The 18,185-nt window shown below is 50.7% G+C and overlaps 2 protein-coding genes across 2 annotated transcripts in view; both read right to left on the bottom strand.

Annotated features, from left to right (window-relative positions):
- LOC146194883 (uncharacterized) overlaps positions 1–18,185 on the bottom strand; it is a 216,110-nt gene that overhangs the window by 149,860 nt on the left and 48,065 nt on the right. The window lies entirely within an intron of this gene.
- LOC146194884 (uncharacterized) lies at positions 2,936–5,680 on the bottom strand. Its single transcript, XM_084595949.1, has one exon. The coding sequence runs from the start codon at positions 5,678–5,680 to the stop codon at positions 2,951–2,953; it is 2,730 nt and encodes a 909-aa protein (XP_084452075.1). The 3' UTR covers positions 2,936–2,950.

Here is an 18,185-nt window from a genome sequence, read left to right as displayed (position 1 = left end):
ACTGTCAAAGGTAACCAACGTGCCGACGCCAATGTCCGAACTGGGAGGCGCACAACGACGGGTAACTGGACACAGTCACTAGACGCTATGGAGCCATCCTTGAACATCGGAGAACCCACCTCCCCACTAAGACCTTAATAGAGAGCAGTCGGTTAGCTACAGACCAACACATACCCCAATCTAAGTCTACTCAGTAAAATCCATCCCACAACATATGAGAATAAATGGCCGCTATGTGAGGAACCCCCAACACACTACCATTTTACATGGGCGTGTCAAGCAACACGGGTAGCGTCAATAAACACCACACCCACACCGGAGCAGTGGGAGGCTGCGCTATCTCGCTCAAACTTATCGACAGAGCGCACAAGACGGCAAAGGCCACTGGGCCCTGGACTAAGGGCCCCACCCATGCCGGGAGAATTCCCTTTGTCTAAATAAAGTTGGTCATTCATTCATCCAGTCGTTATCTGCCTGAATAAAGAATGAGTGCAGTCGTGTTGATGTTTGGCAGTGTGGTATGCAGACTTCGCGCGTGAGATCGCGGCGAGAGGAAATAAATGGAAATATACAATAGTTTGACGGAATGTAAAATAAAGTACCTTGAGCCCGCCGATCCTTGACCGAAGCCCGAGTTGTCAGAGTCCGATTTCCACACAGAGAAGACTGCCAAAGCAGTTGTCGAAATTTTACGGGACATCCGAAGACAAGCGCCGCCGCCATGTGGTTCCCATCAAGGAGCCAGCCCCTCTCCCGAGTTCTACACAGAGCACAATGGCCAAAGATGGCCAAGCTGTCTTTTCGTCTTCCGGGAATCACCACCTCACTCAGGCCGCTTACAACCCCGGCGAATAGGCGCTTTGCCGCCGGCGCAGTCGGAGTTCAGCATCCAGCCGCACAGCTCGGACCATCGCGTCGTTTCGTTGAGGCGTTTGTTTACGTGCCCTTGGAACGTGTTCCCACTCCCCCCCCTCCCCCCCCCCCCCCCCCCCCCCCGAGTCGCCGCATCGGAAGAAAATAACAACGATATAGTTACAGCGCGTTAAATAAAAAAAAAAGGGGGGGGGGGGGGGGATATTGCTTTTGAAGCGGCTCGAACGCAAGGAGAGACGAATGGCTGGTTAGGTGCACTTCTGTCCGAGCAGAGATTGGAGGGCGATAGCGGGAGCCCCCTTCCCTGTGAATGGTGGTAAGGAGGTGCTCACTCTCCTCGTTTGCTATTGTTAGCTCCCCAACCGGCGCCCGAAGAAGACAGCGTAGGGTACACACGCGCCCCTGTCCTTGCCTTGTCTGCTAAGAGGCCGCCACACTATCGGCATGCCCGGAGATGGTGTTGTAACGTATTTGCCGTTATCTTCCCCACCTACCCACCCTCAAACGTGCCGACACGGGAGATAAGGACGTCATATTAAAACGAGATGTCGCCCTGTGTGTTTCACAGATCAGTAAGGAAGCTTTCTTTGATAACTCAAGAGGCAGTGCGCTACTTTTTGAAGCTAGATCAGGGTGCCGAGGCGTTCTCAGCACGGACAGGCACTCCTTCGCCTCGTCTCGGAAGGCGCACTTCACGATTGCGGTCGCCGGAGCGGAAGGCTTGCGTCAAGGGCGGCAATCCCTTGTTTCCAGCCAGATACAACACATCTGCAATTACAGACACCCACAATTCTTCCGCAACAGAAAGTAGTCCGTTATTAGGGGTATTGTGGAAATAAAAAAATCGCAATTAAAAGCGGAAGAATTTTGATGCATCTGCTTTAATTTGTTTGGTATTGTCGAATATTAAAAACTTATTCTGTTTAGTGCTTAAACCGCAACAAGGCGCACGCGATGAACGGGCCGCAACATTACATAGTCAAAGCCGCAAAGCTACAAAGAGACATTCAAGGAGCTGAATGAACGCAGCAGCGGGAAAGAGAGGCTTGTTTGGTCATGTGTTAAAGTTTCCATTAATTGCATGCAGAGTTTTGTTTTAGAGGCCAGTGATCGAGGCCTCTATTTCATAAATTTCATCTTAGTGCTTTTTGATGCTGCAAGTGCCTTTCAGTTCTGTAGAATCACAGAGCTCGAGATCGTCACGTATGGGGAAAAATACGTGTTCCCGCCGGCCTGGGAAACATGTGTCGTAGTGTTCAAATCGTTCGGGATTCGCGCCTAGGGGTCGGACATATTTACGACAAGAGAAATATATCGCAATAGAAGCAGAAACTCGGTCCTGTCAGAGTGCGTGCCCTTACGGTAAACAGAGACTTCGCGGGAATAGTCTTGTGCCTGTTCATCCCCCCTTCCCCCCCCCCCCCCCCCACCCCCCCTTTCTCCCCCGTTCGCCGAAAACCAGCCGGTTGAGGGTGTGAATCCCACGAAGGCATTAGAAACGGCAACCCTGGCTCGCGCAAGCGAAGCCAAAAACGCGTAAACATCACGCTTACCGAGCGACCGTTCCTCTTCGTGTTTTGTTTTGCCAGCTTACGGTTGCGTTGGTGCCGTCCCATTAGTAATGTGCTGAGCAGGGAAGATATAAACATTCGCTCTTTATTGGTTGGAGCTGACAGGTTGAATGTGATAGCAGTGAGGCCAGATAAAGAGTTAAAATCAAACTGTTTATTAATACTTAATACTTAAAAAGAGATTAGGTTGATCTGCAGAGGGTCGCCTGGCTGGATGTGGTGCGCCTTCGTGCGCGTCCGTGCTTCGTCTCGTCTCGGCTCCGAATGCCTTCTCCCCGAGGCGTCGGGTCCTCGCGTTTCTTCTCCGAAGTTCGAGGGGAGACATAACTCAGGCGGGGTTCGCGGGGCGCGAAGTCTCCGCGCCGTCGTAACGGTGGTGTGAATAGACGGACAACAGACCGACCGAGCGAACGTGCTCTTCGCGGTATCCGCACGGTCGTAACGGAGGTGTGGAGAGATGAACACACCGACCGAGCGAATGTGCTCTTCGCTGGGTTCCGCGTGGCCTAAGCACGCCCTGTCGGGTCGCCGCGGTTACGGGAAAGTTGGGTCGTCTTGAGCGTGGTCTCAAGTGATGAACTGTGTGCTGACACGGCCCCTCTAAATTTTGCGCCTGTCCTCAGGCGCGCGTATCCACGAACCTTGCGGTAATGGTTTGCCAATTGCAGGAACAAATACAATTTCCTGACGTTGCTTTCGGGCCGGAACTTGTCGACTCCTGCGACTCTCGCCTCGTCCAGTGTTCGCCCTTCTGCGGCGATCCTATAGCCAAGAAATGAGATGTCGTCTCGCATAAATTGACGCTTCTTGATGTCCGTCTTTAAGCCGTTGACGACGACTCTTCTCAGTGCCTCGTCGAGCAGTGACAGCGCTTCGGGGATCGTAGCTGCTCCCTGGCCGACATCGTCCATGTACGTGGATGTTCTTTTCATAGCCAAGTGGTCACTGACCTCGTCCTTCATGAGCTGTCGGTCCGCGGGGCAAGATCGGTACGACCCTGTGGCGACGGGAACGTTGTTCCTAAGTTCATCGCGGTGCTCTACGTGAGCACAAAGCCCCAGCGCGTCAGTGCTCGCTGTGAACGCGTCGTCATGACAATCCAGAATTGAGCGGGGCTCATCTCTTTCGTTGGCGTTCGCGCCATGGGTCATTTTACATGCAGAATCTTCAACCAGGTCGAAGAAATCTTCGCCGGGACCCAGGTTCTTCGAGTTCAGTCTCACGAAGTCGATGTCGCTGTCTGGTGAAATTTCTTCAATGACTGCGCGGTTGCTGAAGGCCGCTATCAGCGTCTCGCCAGTACGATTCACACTGCATGCGCTTGGAGTGTGTACGGTAGATTCACTCACCGACGGCGGTATTGGGACGAGGGTGACATCGTTCGTAGGGTGGAACGTGACGTCGACGTTCGCGGCACGGCGCCAGTCTGAACCGAGAATCAGATCCATGGCACTGGGCAAGGGCGCGATCACGACCTCTTCGAGCCGCACGGTCGATGTTCCGACGGTCACGTCCAACGCTGCCACTCGCGTTGGTCTGATGCATCGGTCAAGCACTTCAATGTGATCTGGGGACGCCCACGGTCGGGGGCGAACGTTAGGGCCCACAGAGCTCTCGTTAAGAATGGATACGTTTGAGCCGCTATCGATGCAGACTCTCACCGGTTGGTTGTCGACGAGGCCCTCGACGATGGGCAAATTCACTCCCGTTGATTGCAGAAAACAATTCGCTTGCCTGTTTGTCGTCCCGGTATTGCCTGCGCCGTTGGATCTGGCTGCTCGGCGTTGTTCCGCAGCGATCGTGGCTCCCGTCTTCGGCCTCGTGCAATCCCTCGAAAAGTGGCCCGTTGTGCCGCAGTTGAAGCAGGTATGCACTCGCGTGGCCCGCATCGGTTCTCGCTGTTCTCGCGGCGTTGACTGTTCGCGGAGATCACTGCGCCCGTCTGTCGCCGTCCCTGATCCGTCGCTGCTCATCTGGTTAGACCGCCCAGGACCAGATTGTCGGAACTGCGTCTTGACTGTCTTGCGTCGCCTGGTGTCGAGCAGCGCTGCGCGGTCGATCAGTTCGATGACGTTGCTGCAGGGCTGTGCAGCGAGTGGATTAGCCCATGTGTCGTCGTCGATTCCGCTGAGAATCAGCGAAATTCTTTCTTCGTTCGCCATCGGGTACGGAGATTTGTCAAGCAGAGCATTTTTCGAATACATGTACTCAACCAATGTCTCCGAACTGCGTAGTCTTCGATCAGCCTGCAGGACCAGGAATTCCTGCATCGTGAGCCTCCTGTCGAAGCGCGAGGAGAAGGCTTGCTTCCATGAGTCCCACGATTCGCAACTCATTCCGTAAGAGCTGTGCCAATCCTTCGCATACCAATCCTTCGCGGCTCCCTTCAGCCGTGTTGCTGCAGTAGCGAGCGTCAGTGATGGGGACCAGTGTGCCAAGGCAGCTACGCGCTCCACCTGCGATATCCACGTCTGGACATTTTGTTGCGCATTGCCGTCGTACTCGGGGATGGCGGACGCGGTGTCGTTCGTTGACTGGATCAGAATGGGCTGAGCTGGCTCCGACACTCTCGACAATACCTCCGTCATCTGCAGTTGCGCGCGTGCGAACATGGCCATGATTTCAGTCAGGCTTGGCGAACCCTCGGGAGCTGGAGCGTTGTTCTCCCGCGAGGACTGCGGAGGTGTACCACGATTCGTATCTGCCGGCCGTTGGTTCGTTCTCGTAGTAGGCGCGAGACTTCCGTCGTTACGTTGGGAGTCCGTATCGTGCCCCGTTCGTGTCGACACTGGATGCAGTAGCCCCGTTGCGTCACTCGCTGCGTGTGACGTGCGTCGTTGGGCTACAAGCCGTTCCAGTTCGTCAACTCTTGCCTGCAGAATTTCGACTGTCGTCGGTCCCTCCGTGTCCGCTCCTCCGTTGTCATCGCCTACTGCTTCAGCCTGGCTGGTAGCTGAGTCGGACGCAGCCAGCGAGGCCTGAAGGCGAACGTTGTCGTTCAAGAGGCGTGCGACGAGAACATCCTTACGTCCACTGCACGGTAGTCCACGGGTTCGAAGCTCGTCGGCCAGCCGCTGTTTTTTCAACTCGATGAGAACACTGCGCATTGTCGATTTCGCTGGTGACCAGATGAGGGTGGTCTCGGAACTCGTCGAGGTTGTTCTGCTGCGCACTGTGGAGTCCGGTGGTTCTTCGCGCGCGCGAGACGCCTCTGCAGATCCTGTCGGCTGCGCCATGATAGCAGTGAGGCCAGATAAAGAGTTAAAATCAAACTGTTTATTAATACTTAATACTTAAAAAGAGATTAGGTTGATCTGCAGAGGGTCGCCTGGCTGGATGTGGTGCGCCTTCGTGCGCGTCCGTGCTTCGTCTCGTCTCGGCTCCGAATGCCTTCTCCCCGAGGCGTCGGGTCCTCGCGTTTCTTCTCCGAAGTTCGAGGGGAGACATAACTCAGGCGGGGTTCGCGGGGCGCGAAGTCTCCGCGCCGTCGTAGCGGTGGTGTGAATAGACGGACAACAGACCGACCGAGCGAACGTGCTCTTCGCGGTATCCGCGCGGTCGTAACGGAGGTGTGGAGAGATGAACACACCGACCGAGCGAATGTGCTCTTCGCTGGGTTCCGCGTGGCCTAAGCACGCCCTGTCGGGTCGCCGCGGTTACGGGAAAGTTGGGTCGTCTTGAGCGTGGTCTCAAGTGATGAACTGTGTGCTGACAAATGGCGACACAGAGATGGTTTCGTTTTCTTTAAAGCATTTCAGTTTCGGTCGGGCAGTGCTGTTCGTGGGAAACGGAGTGTAAGGTCGTCAATAGTGCATGTTTGATCGGGCTTTCTTTCTGTGTGTTTCCTCCCGTTTCGGAGAGCCGGACCGCGCGCGGGCGGAGTGGCGCCCGTACCCAGGGAGGGGGCTCCCTTTTTCTTGTTTTCGGTTACAGCGGGAAGTGTCCCTGCGTGTGCGCGTTCTCTGTTTTATGTCTTTCTTGAGGGGCGGGGGGTCTCGCGCATTGAAAGGCGCTCGGCCGTCCTGTGTTGGGCCTGGTGGTTAGCGCGCGAGGCTGCGAACGCTGTCGGCGGACCCCGTCGAGCGCCCGTTGGGTGTTTTTTTTTTTTCGTTTTTTTTCCTTTGGTATGTGTAACAGGCAGCCGTAAATCTCGTGCGCGTCCTCGAGAGTGGAATGCCAGTGGTGGAAAGGCCGGGGTTGGGACGCTTCGGCGAACTGGACCTCGGCTGCGATTTTCCACGAATCTGTGTGAACGGGGGGGGGGGGGGGGGGGGGGGACACCAAGGACGTTTTCACGGAAACGTGGCACCGCGCGAAAACGACGAGGTGCGAGGGGTAGCCCAGGAGTTGCGGCCAGAGCGAGGGAAAAGACAGATGTTCTCCTGTACGCTCGCTTGGGACGACGGACTGTCCTAAGCCGGAGGGTGACCCAGCTCAGCGTCTTATCTGTTCTTCCTTTCGACTGTGCTGTACTTGTTTATCTAACCAACCTATTATCTTAATTAAATCAGTTTGTTAATTTAATTCGGCCCATTGCGATTCTTTCAGCGAAGCAAGGAGACGGACCATCACCAACAACAAGAAAAAAAAAAAAAAGGAACTTCAAGAAACAGCAAAAAGAAGTTTACTCGGAGGTAAGAGGGTCATTCTGTTTTTGCGTTTGTACTTCGACCTTAGTTAACCCGCGCCGCGATGATGTGCTCAGGGTAGACGCTGTAGAACCCGAGTGCGTGTTCTACATTAGTTGTGTCTGTTTGATCGCGTGAGATCTGTGCACATACGCGACTTACTTTTCCTTTCCTTTCTTGTGTCTGGTCACGTGATACCAGCGTCGCATGCTATTTAGTGTGCTTTCCGTGCTCTGTGCATAACCTGGTCACGTGGGATCAGCTGGAAGAGCAGTGGGCCCTCCTATTTAAGCACGGCTACAGACTATCAGGATAAGGCCTGCCCATGAGAGGGTCTGTGGGTTCTCGTCCCGAGTTTGACAGAAAACTCAGGTGGCTCCATGCAATTCGTATTCTAAAGTTTTCTGTGTCTTCAGAGTAACCATGCTATTCTGATTTATAAAGTTCTTCATTGTCAACGTCTCCGTCCTCGTCGTTCGCGCACAAAGCCAATCGAGAAGAAATTGGGAAAGAACCCTCTATTAGTGCTTTTTATAAAATATCATTATACACTGGAAATAGCTAAGAATAGCTGCATACCCCTCAAGGCGAAGCTTAAGCATTCTGCATAATTTTTTCGGGATGCCGGAGCGGGCGTTGAGAATCTATAAATCCGTCGTAAATTATGTAGCGCCTAATTATGGTATCCCCAAGAGTATTAGTTCATCAACGTCACGACACGATCCCACCTATTCTGATAAAATAGATAGCTTTTTTTTTTTTATAAAGTACGCAACATAGTACAAGAAGAACATTAAATTAGCTTCAAAATGCAATATTCTTAGCGGGGAATACGATGGGTCTGCTGTGTTGCATGCCCCATCTGCACACTCTTTGACTGTGTTACGAAAACTCCGTGGGCTGCCAAATAAGCAGGGGAGACAAATGTGTTAGAAAAAAAGAGAAGACAACTATGGGACAGGAAACACTCAACGTTGTTGTGCCGGTGGGGTTATCACACAGTAGCCCACCGTCAACAGGGTTGTGCCAAGGAGTTGGTAACGCAGCGCTCGTCACCCGTTTCGTGAACGAGGGCTGTCAGCTCCCTGGGCGGTAGCGATGAATCCGAGTCGGCGTTGGTGAGATGAAGAAAAGGCTTTATACACTATTTATAGGTATCTACACAACAAGATCGGCTCTGGGGCCGAAAGCTAACATAGCCATACGCGACTGTTCTCGCGCAGCGACGGCCAGGGAGATTCCGCCGCGTCCACACTGTCAGGGGACGAACTGCTCCCGATGGACGCTCGTGACGAACTCACACTCGGAGTCTCGAACGGAAGCACTTGAGACTCCGTCGCCGAGAACCGTTGACGCCCAAATTGGTCCAATCCGACGGCAGCACTTTCGCAGGGCCAATGGGAGAGCTCGCTGCGCTCTCGCTTCAAATATGCCGCGGGGCGAGAAGGGGTTCACCGTCAGGGCCACGGCGCGCCGTGCTGTCTGGACGTTCAGCGCATGTTGAAACACATCGCTTCTCTCCCTTTGGTACGGCTCACCTCCAGTGCACTGGTGCTTTGCAGAGAAGTATACAGAGTTTGTGAAGGAGGCGTTCGCCGAAGAAGTTTGGCGTCCGGCTGGATTTCTGGGCGGCTTTGGCCAGGCACAACAACGTCCATTAAAGATAAAAGTGGATAATCGTTATATTAAAAAAAAAGGTAAAAGATAACTTGATTACGATCTCATTCTTCGTCCCGCACTTTCGCACATTTTCTTCAACCGTCCGCTCTAGTTGATGCCTCACTGCGCACTCTTTTGCACATTTGTTCAAGCGTTCACTCTCATTGTCGACGCACCGCACACTGCTGTTGGGAGTCCCGTGATCTCATTCTCTCTAGCGCCAAAACATGGAGGCTGTATTCGCTGAGCACTAGGCTCAATCAAAAAGAAAGCACCACAACTGAAATAAGGTAAACATGGACGGCAGGGCGCCAGCCACCGCGGCGCCGACTCATCGGAGGTACGTTGCAGGCGGGGGTTGTCGGTTTACATGTTCCAAGACGCACTCCCGGGACGCTCCCGTGTGGTGTTCAAGGTTCGCATAGCCGCCGCCTAGGCGGGAATTCCCTGCGGAATAAGTCAGCCGCTAACAAATGCAAACACATTAAATCGCTTCCCCACAGCGACATTTCCATTGATGCGGGCGCTTCGTGAGAAGCAACGTTATCGAGTAAGCAGCAAAATTGTCCTTCTGTTAGAAAACCGGTGTTTGTCAGCCGTATGCGAGAGTGTCTTCAAACTGCGAGTGATATCGTCAATGTGGCTGATCGCGGAAAAATCAGGGTGAACACTGCCTCGCGTCGGCGCTGCTCAGCAAAGGCAGTGTTCTCGTCAATCCACAGTGTAACCACTTGTTAGATGCACGAGAAAGGGTGAAAAAGTGACGTATGCCAATGAGCGTGACTTTAGTTCGGAAGAAGATGACTATACTCTGCACAATGCCCGTCTGCAATTTTCGTTCCAGCCGTTGCCGAGATCACCTGCTATACCTGCTCGGCTAATCAAAGCCGGTGTCCACACTTGTCACCTCTGCTCTCGGCTCAAAAACAATTTTACCTTGAGCGTAAACGAGACGAATCGCATTTGACGTGTGTGCGGCGCTGACGAGTTTCCGACTCTGCCGTGTCAAGTTTTATTTCACATTTTATTTGACGCGCAAACGGCAGAAGTGAAAAGCGTCACAATGAGCTTTTGAACCGCGCTGGACGCAAACGCCGCAGCCAATGAAAATCTTACTGAGGACCCTGAGGCCTCATTTTATCTGATGTATGTACTTTAGCTCAATGAACTTTCCTCTTATTCGAAACGTCCGAAAAAAATTTGCAACCTGCAGGCATGGGACGTTTACTATATGCTGGTTTATATTTGATTCATCCGCATTCACTTCTACTAAAATTCCACCGTTCGAGTACCGTCGAACCCTTTTTGGCTTTCTTTTGCTCGATGACAATTCCTTCGTCTTCTTTTTGTTAATTCCTATCTATTTGCTTCATCTAAGGAACCTTTTAAATGCGTCGAATTAAATTGGGAAACTGATTTAATTAGATGATCGATTTTGACAATTAAAACGGTACAATATAATGAAAATGAACACAGCAGATTAGAAACACTGGGCTGAGCCGTCCTCCGGCTTCGGACATCCCGTCGTGCTAAGCGAGCATGCGGGAGAAAGTTCGTTTCCTCCTTTGCTCGGACCACATCTACACCCTGCAGGAAGTCGCGGCTATCGCGCAGTGTCCCTTTCGGGAAACTATTACTGGAGCACTTGAAAAAAAATCAGTCAAAAGACGAAGGAAAAAAATGTGTGTTCCTCTCTTCTCTTTGTCCTTCGTCTTTTGACTGTCTTTTTTTTTTTTTTCAAGAACATGTATACAATGGACCCAAATTTCAACTCTCTTCTACTGGAACACCACTTTCACCGTTCGGATGGTTTCACAGAATACATAAGGCAACCGGGGCCGAGTTCGCCGAAGCGCCACGCGCACGTGCGCTCCACACACACACACACACACACACACACACACACACACACACACACACACACACACACACACACACACACACACACACACACACACACACACACACACACACACACACACACACACACACACACACACACACACACACACACACACACGCGCGCGCGCGCGCGCGCGCGCATGACGGCGTTTAAAGCCGCGCGCACTAACCGCCCAAGTACTGTCTCCAAGCGGCCGAGCGTTCTAGAATGCCTATGCAAGAGGCCCCCCACCAAAAAAGAACTAAACCAGACGGCACGTACACGCAACAACACTCTACATCCATCAGATGTCAACCTCGAAACAAAAAATTCCGAGAGCATTGCAGAATCTAGCTTACACTGCAGAAATGCGAAAGCTTAAGCGTTACTAGTGCACACGGTGCATTGCTCTCACAATAATTATCAACTAAATACACTCTCTTTATCATTGCTAATATCATCATTGTCATTTTCACTAATTGCAGCGTCATCGTCATCGGTACTATCATCCTCTCACGGTAGACAAGGAGAATTATGATGAGCATTTCATGTTCATGGGCGTGGTGCAGGTGGTTAAAGCGCCCGGCTGGGGATCCAAGAGATGGAGATTCTATCACGGTGGAGACAGGATTTTTTTTTCCGATGACGTCATTTGATTGACAGCTATAGTGTGAGTGGACGAACGAACGCCGACAGTATGAGCCATTAAAGCCTTTCGCCTTGAAATCCAGTAGGCGGGCGACGAGCGCGCGGGATTGAGGGGCTTTACGCGCGGGCCGCCTCGCGCCGGACTGCACACCGGTAACAAAAGCAAGAAGAGGTCCCCGCTTGGGTACTGGCGGCGCTCCTTCAACCCGGCTTGCGAGAAAATCTTCCAAACACACAAAAAAAAAAAGAAAAAAAGAAAAGAAATCCGTACAAGCATGCAAAAATGACGACCTTATACTCAACCTCGAATGAGACACCTTTGCGCATTTTGTTCATGGATAAATTTGTGCATTCAACCTGCCTCGATCCTTTATTTTTATACCATCGATACTCTGTTTTTAAAGATTCAGGTCCCGCTAAGCATATTAGGTTTCATCGATTTGGCTTGCACTGGCTCCACTAGTTCTGAAAAGTGCTGCAGCAGTGCCAGGCGGTCACGTGAGCGTGCAGTGCCAGTTCCGACACTGGCGTGCGGCGGCAGCTGCCAAAACGAGTACGCAAGTGTAGGACCAACCTAGCAGACGCGTGCGCGCATCATGTACCGCGTGCTGTAACATGATCACGTCAAATTTCGAAGCCGGCCGCCGTAGGCCTACAGCATGATGCGCCTCGGTACGAGAGAATTACCACTGTCAAAAGTAAGACTGCCTAACGAGACGCTTCATTAGTTTCCGCGGTCTTCCGTCCAAAAGCGCTAGCTGCTGAAAAGACGCACGCACCTCATTGCGCGCTCTCAAGCATTCTATGTACTCCGTGGGCGACAAGTTTGATGTCGCAGAGCCGCTGCGCACGCTATCGTGTGGCACACACTTGGCACGACAGAAACTCGATCGATCGCAACTGATTTCTGTTCGCAGCTACCCGTCTTCTTAGGTCACAACACGATACAAAAAGATACTGCATAGGACAACACGCGCGAAGGAGCCGTATCGCGGCCACGTACCACTACATATGTGGCCACAACTACATATGATACCACTCCTCCATCAACAAAATGCTAATCACCAGCATGCAGCTCAACTGCCCTGCATAGGCAGCTATTCGCGGATCCGTTGGAAACGAACCGTCCGGTTTCTGAAGGAGACGTATTTTACAAAGCTCCGCAGAACGATGCGCAGCATCGCCTGCTCTTGGCCAAGCGGCGCGTACGCCATGCCATGCTGCACTTTTTTTTTTTGCACCTCCTCTGGAGCGAGTGCAGGATGGGCGAGAACTCATGCAGAACTAGCCCTGCACCTTCACGAAACGAGGAGAGAAGTGCACACGGCGGCGCCGCACTACTTGAACTAGTGCAGCTGGTGCAGCCAAATCGAAGAGACCTATCGTTGCGAATATCGGCAGTGGCGCGAGAGGAGCTCCCGCGCTATAGGCCAGCCATTAAAATCATCTTTCACCCTGTCGCCATGTTATGCCGTCTTATCGCTTGTCGCCACGTAACAATATTTCCTCCCGACACGGTCATAAGCATCAGCGTCATAAGGTTTGCGCTGCATAATAACTTTTTGATACCTAACGTCTGAATTAACTATGGGAAAAAAAATGCTTCCGTTGTTCTTCAATATCACTTTCGGAGTCTTTGAACTTGGACTTCAAGCAAAATAATGCCCTTGTTAAACTTAAAACCTTTGTTATTTTCATGTTTATATATATCCTATGTATCGCGGTCTCCATGAGCGTTTTATTGTGCCTTCTTCTGTACTCTTTCTTTTTTTTTTTGCATTTAATTCTGCCTATGATGCATATTACACTATTGTTGTGATCCTGCGTTTATCCCGTGTGCCTTCGCGAACAATGCCTCCACTTACCTCTGAGGGAACGGGGGAATCTAGCCCTCGAGATAAACCATCCGCGAGAGAGACCTCGATCCGTGCCTCGGACATTCTACACCACAAACATGGACTGCGCCTTCTGAGACGAGGCGAAGGAGCGTCTGTGTTGGGAGCGTATCTTTTGTTCTGGGTTGTGTGTGTTTTGCCAGTTTCCGTCTGCCGCTCTTGGCACCTTTCTTGCCGTCTCTCTAGCACTGTACTCTCTAACCGTGTGAATACATATAGCGTGTGTATATCTTCACAAGTGCAAGATGCGGGTAGTTGGTACTGCATAACGAATATAACAGAGCAAAGAACGGGACGAAACACGGAAGGGACACGGAGACGGGTGCTGACTAAAAACTGAAAGTTTATTCGATATAAGACACATATATAAAGGTACAAAGAGAGGCTGTTGCCAAGGCGATCCTGCTCAATCGCGAAAACAGCGTAGTCACGTCCAAAATTAAAACCATAAGAAGGTAAAGGCCGAAACGATTAGAAGCGATAAAAACCACGGCGTAAGAAGCCGGGATGGAAAGTAAAACCGACAAAGAACAGATATACACGTAGCCAAAAAAAAGAAAAAAGAAGTCAAGTAAAAGCTTTAATACATACCGGAGAAAACACAGGACTAAAGTCGCGCCACAAGGTAATTAACAAGAAGTGACAAAGGCACGTGAAAAAAAAAAAAAAAACATTTACCCTGCCAAGTCAGATATTCCAATTTTTTTTGCGACAGACACAGGGAGGGTGTACACTGTACACACACATTGTTCCTTTGCGCTGTGGATTTCAAATCCTTCTTTGATTTCCCTGGATATACTATACTGTCCCCTACCAATGAATTGTGCAGCGATTGAAATCTGGATAACAGGTTTCCTCTGAATCATCATCATTACGCTTACACTTTTTGCTGTGTGCGGCAAGGTGCACGGAAATTGCAACGCTGTTTACATTGTTTCAGCTCTTGAAGCCTAATGTTGAGGCACCTGCCTTTCTGGCAGATGTATCTCTTCCCGCAGGATACGGGCAGAGAGTAGACGACGCCGGTTTCGCAGGGGACGAGTTGTTCCGAGTGAGTCTGCCCACACCCATGGGCGATCAGAGGTTTGTTTACCTTCGGGCAGAGGGCGGAAAGCTTGTTTGGCGCTGAAAAGACGGGCCGAACTCGAGCGGCGGCGTGCGCGTGCTGGCGCCGGTTGAGTTGGGCCGTGCCACTCTGCCAAGACGACGACCGCCCCAGCCAGGACAGGAATGCCCCTTAGTGACGAAGATCGACGGTGCTATAAAGCGTACGGAAGGGCTTATTTAATACCCCGTCTCACACGGGCAATTTCAAAAGGATAGCTAAGCGGGCGAGTTGGTGATACATTTTCCAAAAACCAGCGCGAACAAACGGGGACGAAAGGAAGAAAACACAGGAACAAGCGCTGACTCTCAACTAAAATTTAATCGCAGGAAACACGCTTAAATAAGGAAACTGGAAACAATAAAACACCAAAACCAAAACGCACGTGCCACTATGTGATATCCAGATATGCAACCTGACAGTCACGCAGGAGCAGGGATGGTTTGCTGACACACAATCTTTCTTTCTTAGCCATATTACACGCCTCTCTGATTTCCCTGGTCGACTGGTCGGGGTGTTTGTACAAAATGTCAGTAAAATGCAAGGACGGAAAACGGGATTGACACTCACGGCACTGATCAACAAGATTAGTGAAGCGATTAGATTCTAATGAGTTGAGATGTTCTCTGAGTGGCGTGTGAATACATCGTCCCATTTGCCCAACGTATATCTGACCACAGGACAGGGGGATTTCATAAAATACCCCTTTGGAGCACGGCACAAATGTCTTGTGCTTAACGCTACAAGACACTACATATTTATTAGGATTGCGGGACTTATTTTCTACCACTGAACAAATTTTATTGAGTTTATTAGGGGCCGAAAAAACATCAACTTCATGCCTATGGGCCACATTTTTAAGACCATGAGAAAGGCGATGTACATAAGGAAGGACTTCGAACTTTTTTCGTTTCTGTTATTTTGTGAAGACGGCATCAATGCCGGCGATTTAAGCTTTTTAATTATTTTATTGCAACCCAGAGGAATAAGCTCAGCTGGATAACCTGCTTCCCTAAGTCTCACAAGATATCTGCAGCACTGCGAAAGGCAGAGAAGGGCCCTTGCAATTGTGCGCCTAAGTGCATTTCTGCCCTGAGCACTATAATAGAGAATTGCGCTTCTACTGTTACCCGCCGCCAATTTCGGGGGTGAGAGGCGCTTAGGAGCACAATTTCCTATAATAGTGCGCATGATCCTGATTGGACCGGGGTGCCTCTGCCTTTCCCAGTGCTGCAAACGCCTTGTGAGAAGAAGTATAAGAACCAGTGGTGTCTCCGGCCTTTCGCACCATGTCCTCTATGAAGTGGTGCCTTCAGGTGTTCCTTCATTCCTTTCACTCCACTGACACTGCCTGCCCTTCCTCTAGATGAATTGTAGCCTCTGCATCAGGTGAGAGAGTTGTCGAAATTGTTCCTCTATGGAGCGTTTGAAACCGGATGTGCTGCTGAAAGAAGTGGTTTCGACAGGCGATGAAATTTTCGAAAAAGTGTGTTCAGCGCTTTCCAGCACCACAGCGACTCCCCTCGGCAAATGTTTTGGACGGTGCCAACTAGTATAAATACCAGCCAGCAGAGGACCGGCGCTGTACACCTTGGCGCCCGCGGCAACAGTAGGTATGCTTCTTTTCATGAACGTTTTCATCAGCTTTCTGCCTCTTGAAACACGTTGCTAATCTCTATATTTTTTTTCTAGTGTAGATGTTTCAAAACAGCCTGACAGCTATATGCCATCACCAACTAATTGCTGACAGCATGCTAATTCGTTTAGCAGAGAGGGCGTCAGGCCTGCGGCGGGGAAACATCGGTAAGGAAAATTTTTGTTTACGTCTTCCGGAATGAACCGTGCAGAACTGGAAATAATCGTTATTCTTACTTACCCAATCTCCGTTGTCTTTTCAACACTTTCGCCGCACAGAGAGCCCTACCCTAATGCCCGGGCCTAGGCCAGAAGATGTACGCGCAGTGTGGCCATACTGAATCCCATGGTCGTCGTCCTGGTCGGGACGAGCGACCTTGCCAGGGTACGCGTGCTTGTATGAAACATTTATGCAGGCATTTTCATATCTGTGTTTATTTACTTGCAGGCGTGGTTCATGGGCGACTCGGAGGGACTAGCGGCCTGCGTGGGCGCTGTACGGCCGCCGTGTTGCTGACGTTGCCGCCTGTCACCAGCGCAGCCCGCGGTAGCACGCACTGGCGCATACTCAACTCTGTTAACCCGGTGGATTATGGTGCAAAGTAGAGGTAAGCTCGGCATCATGAACGTTTAATGCAGCAAACGTTAATGATCGCTTCCATCCCTGCACAGGTCGCGCGTGCTGGCCTTGGAAATTCACAGGCTCTTTGTGCGCGGCAAGCGGCGCGGGAAGTATTGATTTTTTGAGAGGTAAGTAAAAGCTTATACTATAACGTGCTGTTATTATTCAAGCAAGCAGCGTCAAAAAACAACAAACAAACAAGAAAAAACACGGATAATAGGGATGTAAGGGCGCTTCGGCCAAGCGGTAAACATGAAAAACAAAAAAAAGATTCGCTATGCAGAACTCGTGAGACCATATGCCATATTATTGCCGCCCTTGCGTTGAACCGATGAAATGTCAGCTGCTAAGCTGATAACGAAACTGAGGGACCACAGGAGTCATGCTTTCCAATTGCCACAGCAATTCTTCTGTTTGGCTTTCCGAACTTTTCAAAAAGTATGCACAAGTTGTCCATATTTTTTTCCAATGTTCTGATAACTTTTTTTTTTCTTCAGGAGACTCGGCGCAGACCGGCGAACAGATTGCGTTCATTGCAAAGACAAAGGGATGCACGCCGTTTTAGATGTTCTCGTTACAGTACTAGCGAAATGAATTGTTTATAAGCAGTGATGTCTCACGCCGTAGTCCCTAAGCAAGCAGAGATGTCATCCTGTGGGAGTGATTGCCCTGCAACGCTTGACGTGCTACATTCGTGTTCTATGATGACACGCGTGCATAGTGTTCTCTTACTGCCGCGGCTGACCTGATTCGGAAAATATCTTGTGATGAATGTCAAGGAAGAGTATACGTGTATATCCACGAAATGTTTTTTCATGTAATCGCTTTCCTTACAAACGCTGAGAAGCGAAATTATCTTGCTTGAGATGGGGACACGTCAATTATTTCTACCCAACCAGGTGGTACGTATACTCCAATGTACTATGATGAGCAATATGAGCAAGAACACACGACGCGTGGCAGATAGCCTCAAAACCTACTTGGGGCGATCCGCTGTGGGAAACAAAGTGGAAAAGGCGCCGCGGTTCTGTTAACTGTGGTCACTCCCGCCTTACTAGCATTGCTGCAAAACGGCAGCTCACTGCGAGGCACCGGCCGCTAGCGATGATAAGGCGGTTATGAAGCGCAGATCATGGACCGCGCTATCTGCAGTTCTGCGCCAGATACCGCTGCTAACCTTTTCTTTTCTTACTTTTTCTATATGGGTATGTGTGCGTGGCCAGCATGCTGCAACTAGCTTTTTCTGGATAGCTTTTTTGAATGGTCTATGATATGGCCAGTCACACATCTCACGTATGTAGGGTATACTGCTGGGCGAGTTGGTGGTGGTTATCAAACATTATGGTATCACAGCGCTTTCAGACAAGGACAAAGGACTAGGGACACACACAACTGCGCTGTTGTGTGTCCCTAGTCCTTTGTCATTGTCTGAAAGCGCTGCGATACCATAATGTTTGATAACACATCTCACGCAATAATTAAAATCTGAAATGTAAAAATGCTTCGTCACGGCCGGCACGTCTCTTTTACATTTATTTATCTTTAAACGGCTCTTGTCTGGGCATACCCGGCTGCTAGCGATGACAAGACGGTTACGGCACGCGGAATGCGGCAATGTGTTGCCTGTAATGGTGCGCAAAATGACTCTCACTCGCGCGCCCTCTTCT

This window comes from Amblyomma maculatum, chromosome 3, assembly GCF_055883805.1.
Source record: "Amblyomma maculatum isolate TAMU_Amacu chromosome 3, ASM5588380v1, whole genome shotgun sequence".
NCBI lineage: Eukaryota > Metazoa > Arthropoda > Arachnida > Ixodida > Ixodidae > Amblyomma > Amblyomma maculatum.
This window is presented reverse-complemented; position numbering and strand designations above follow the sequence as displayed.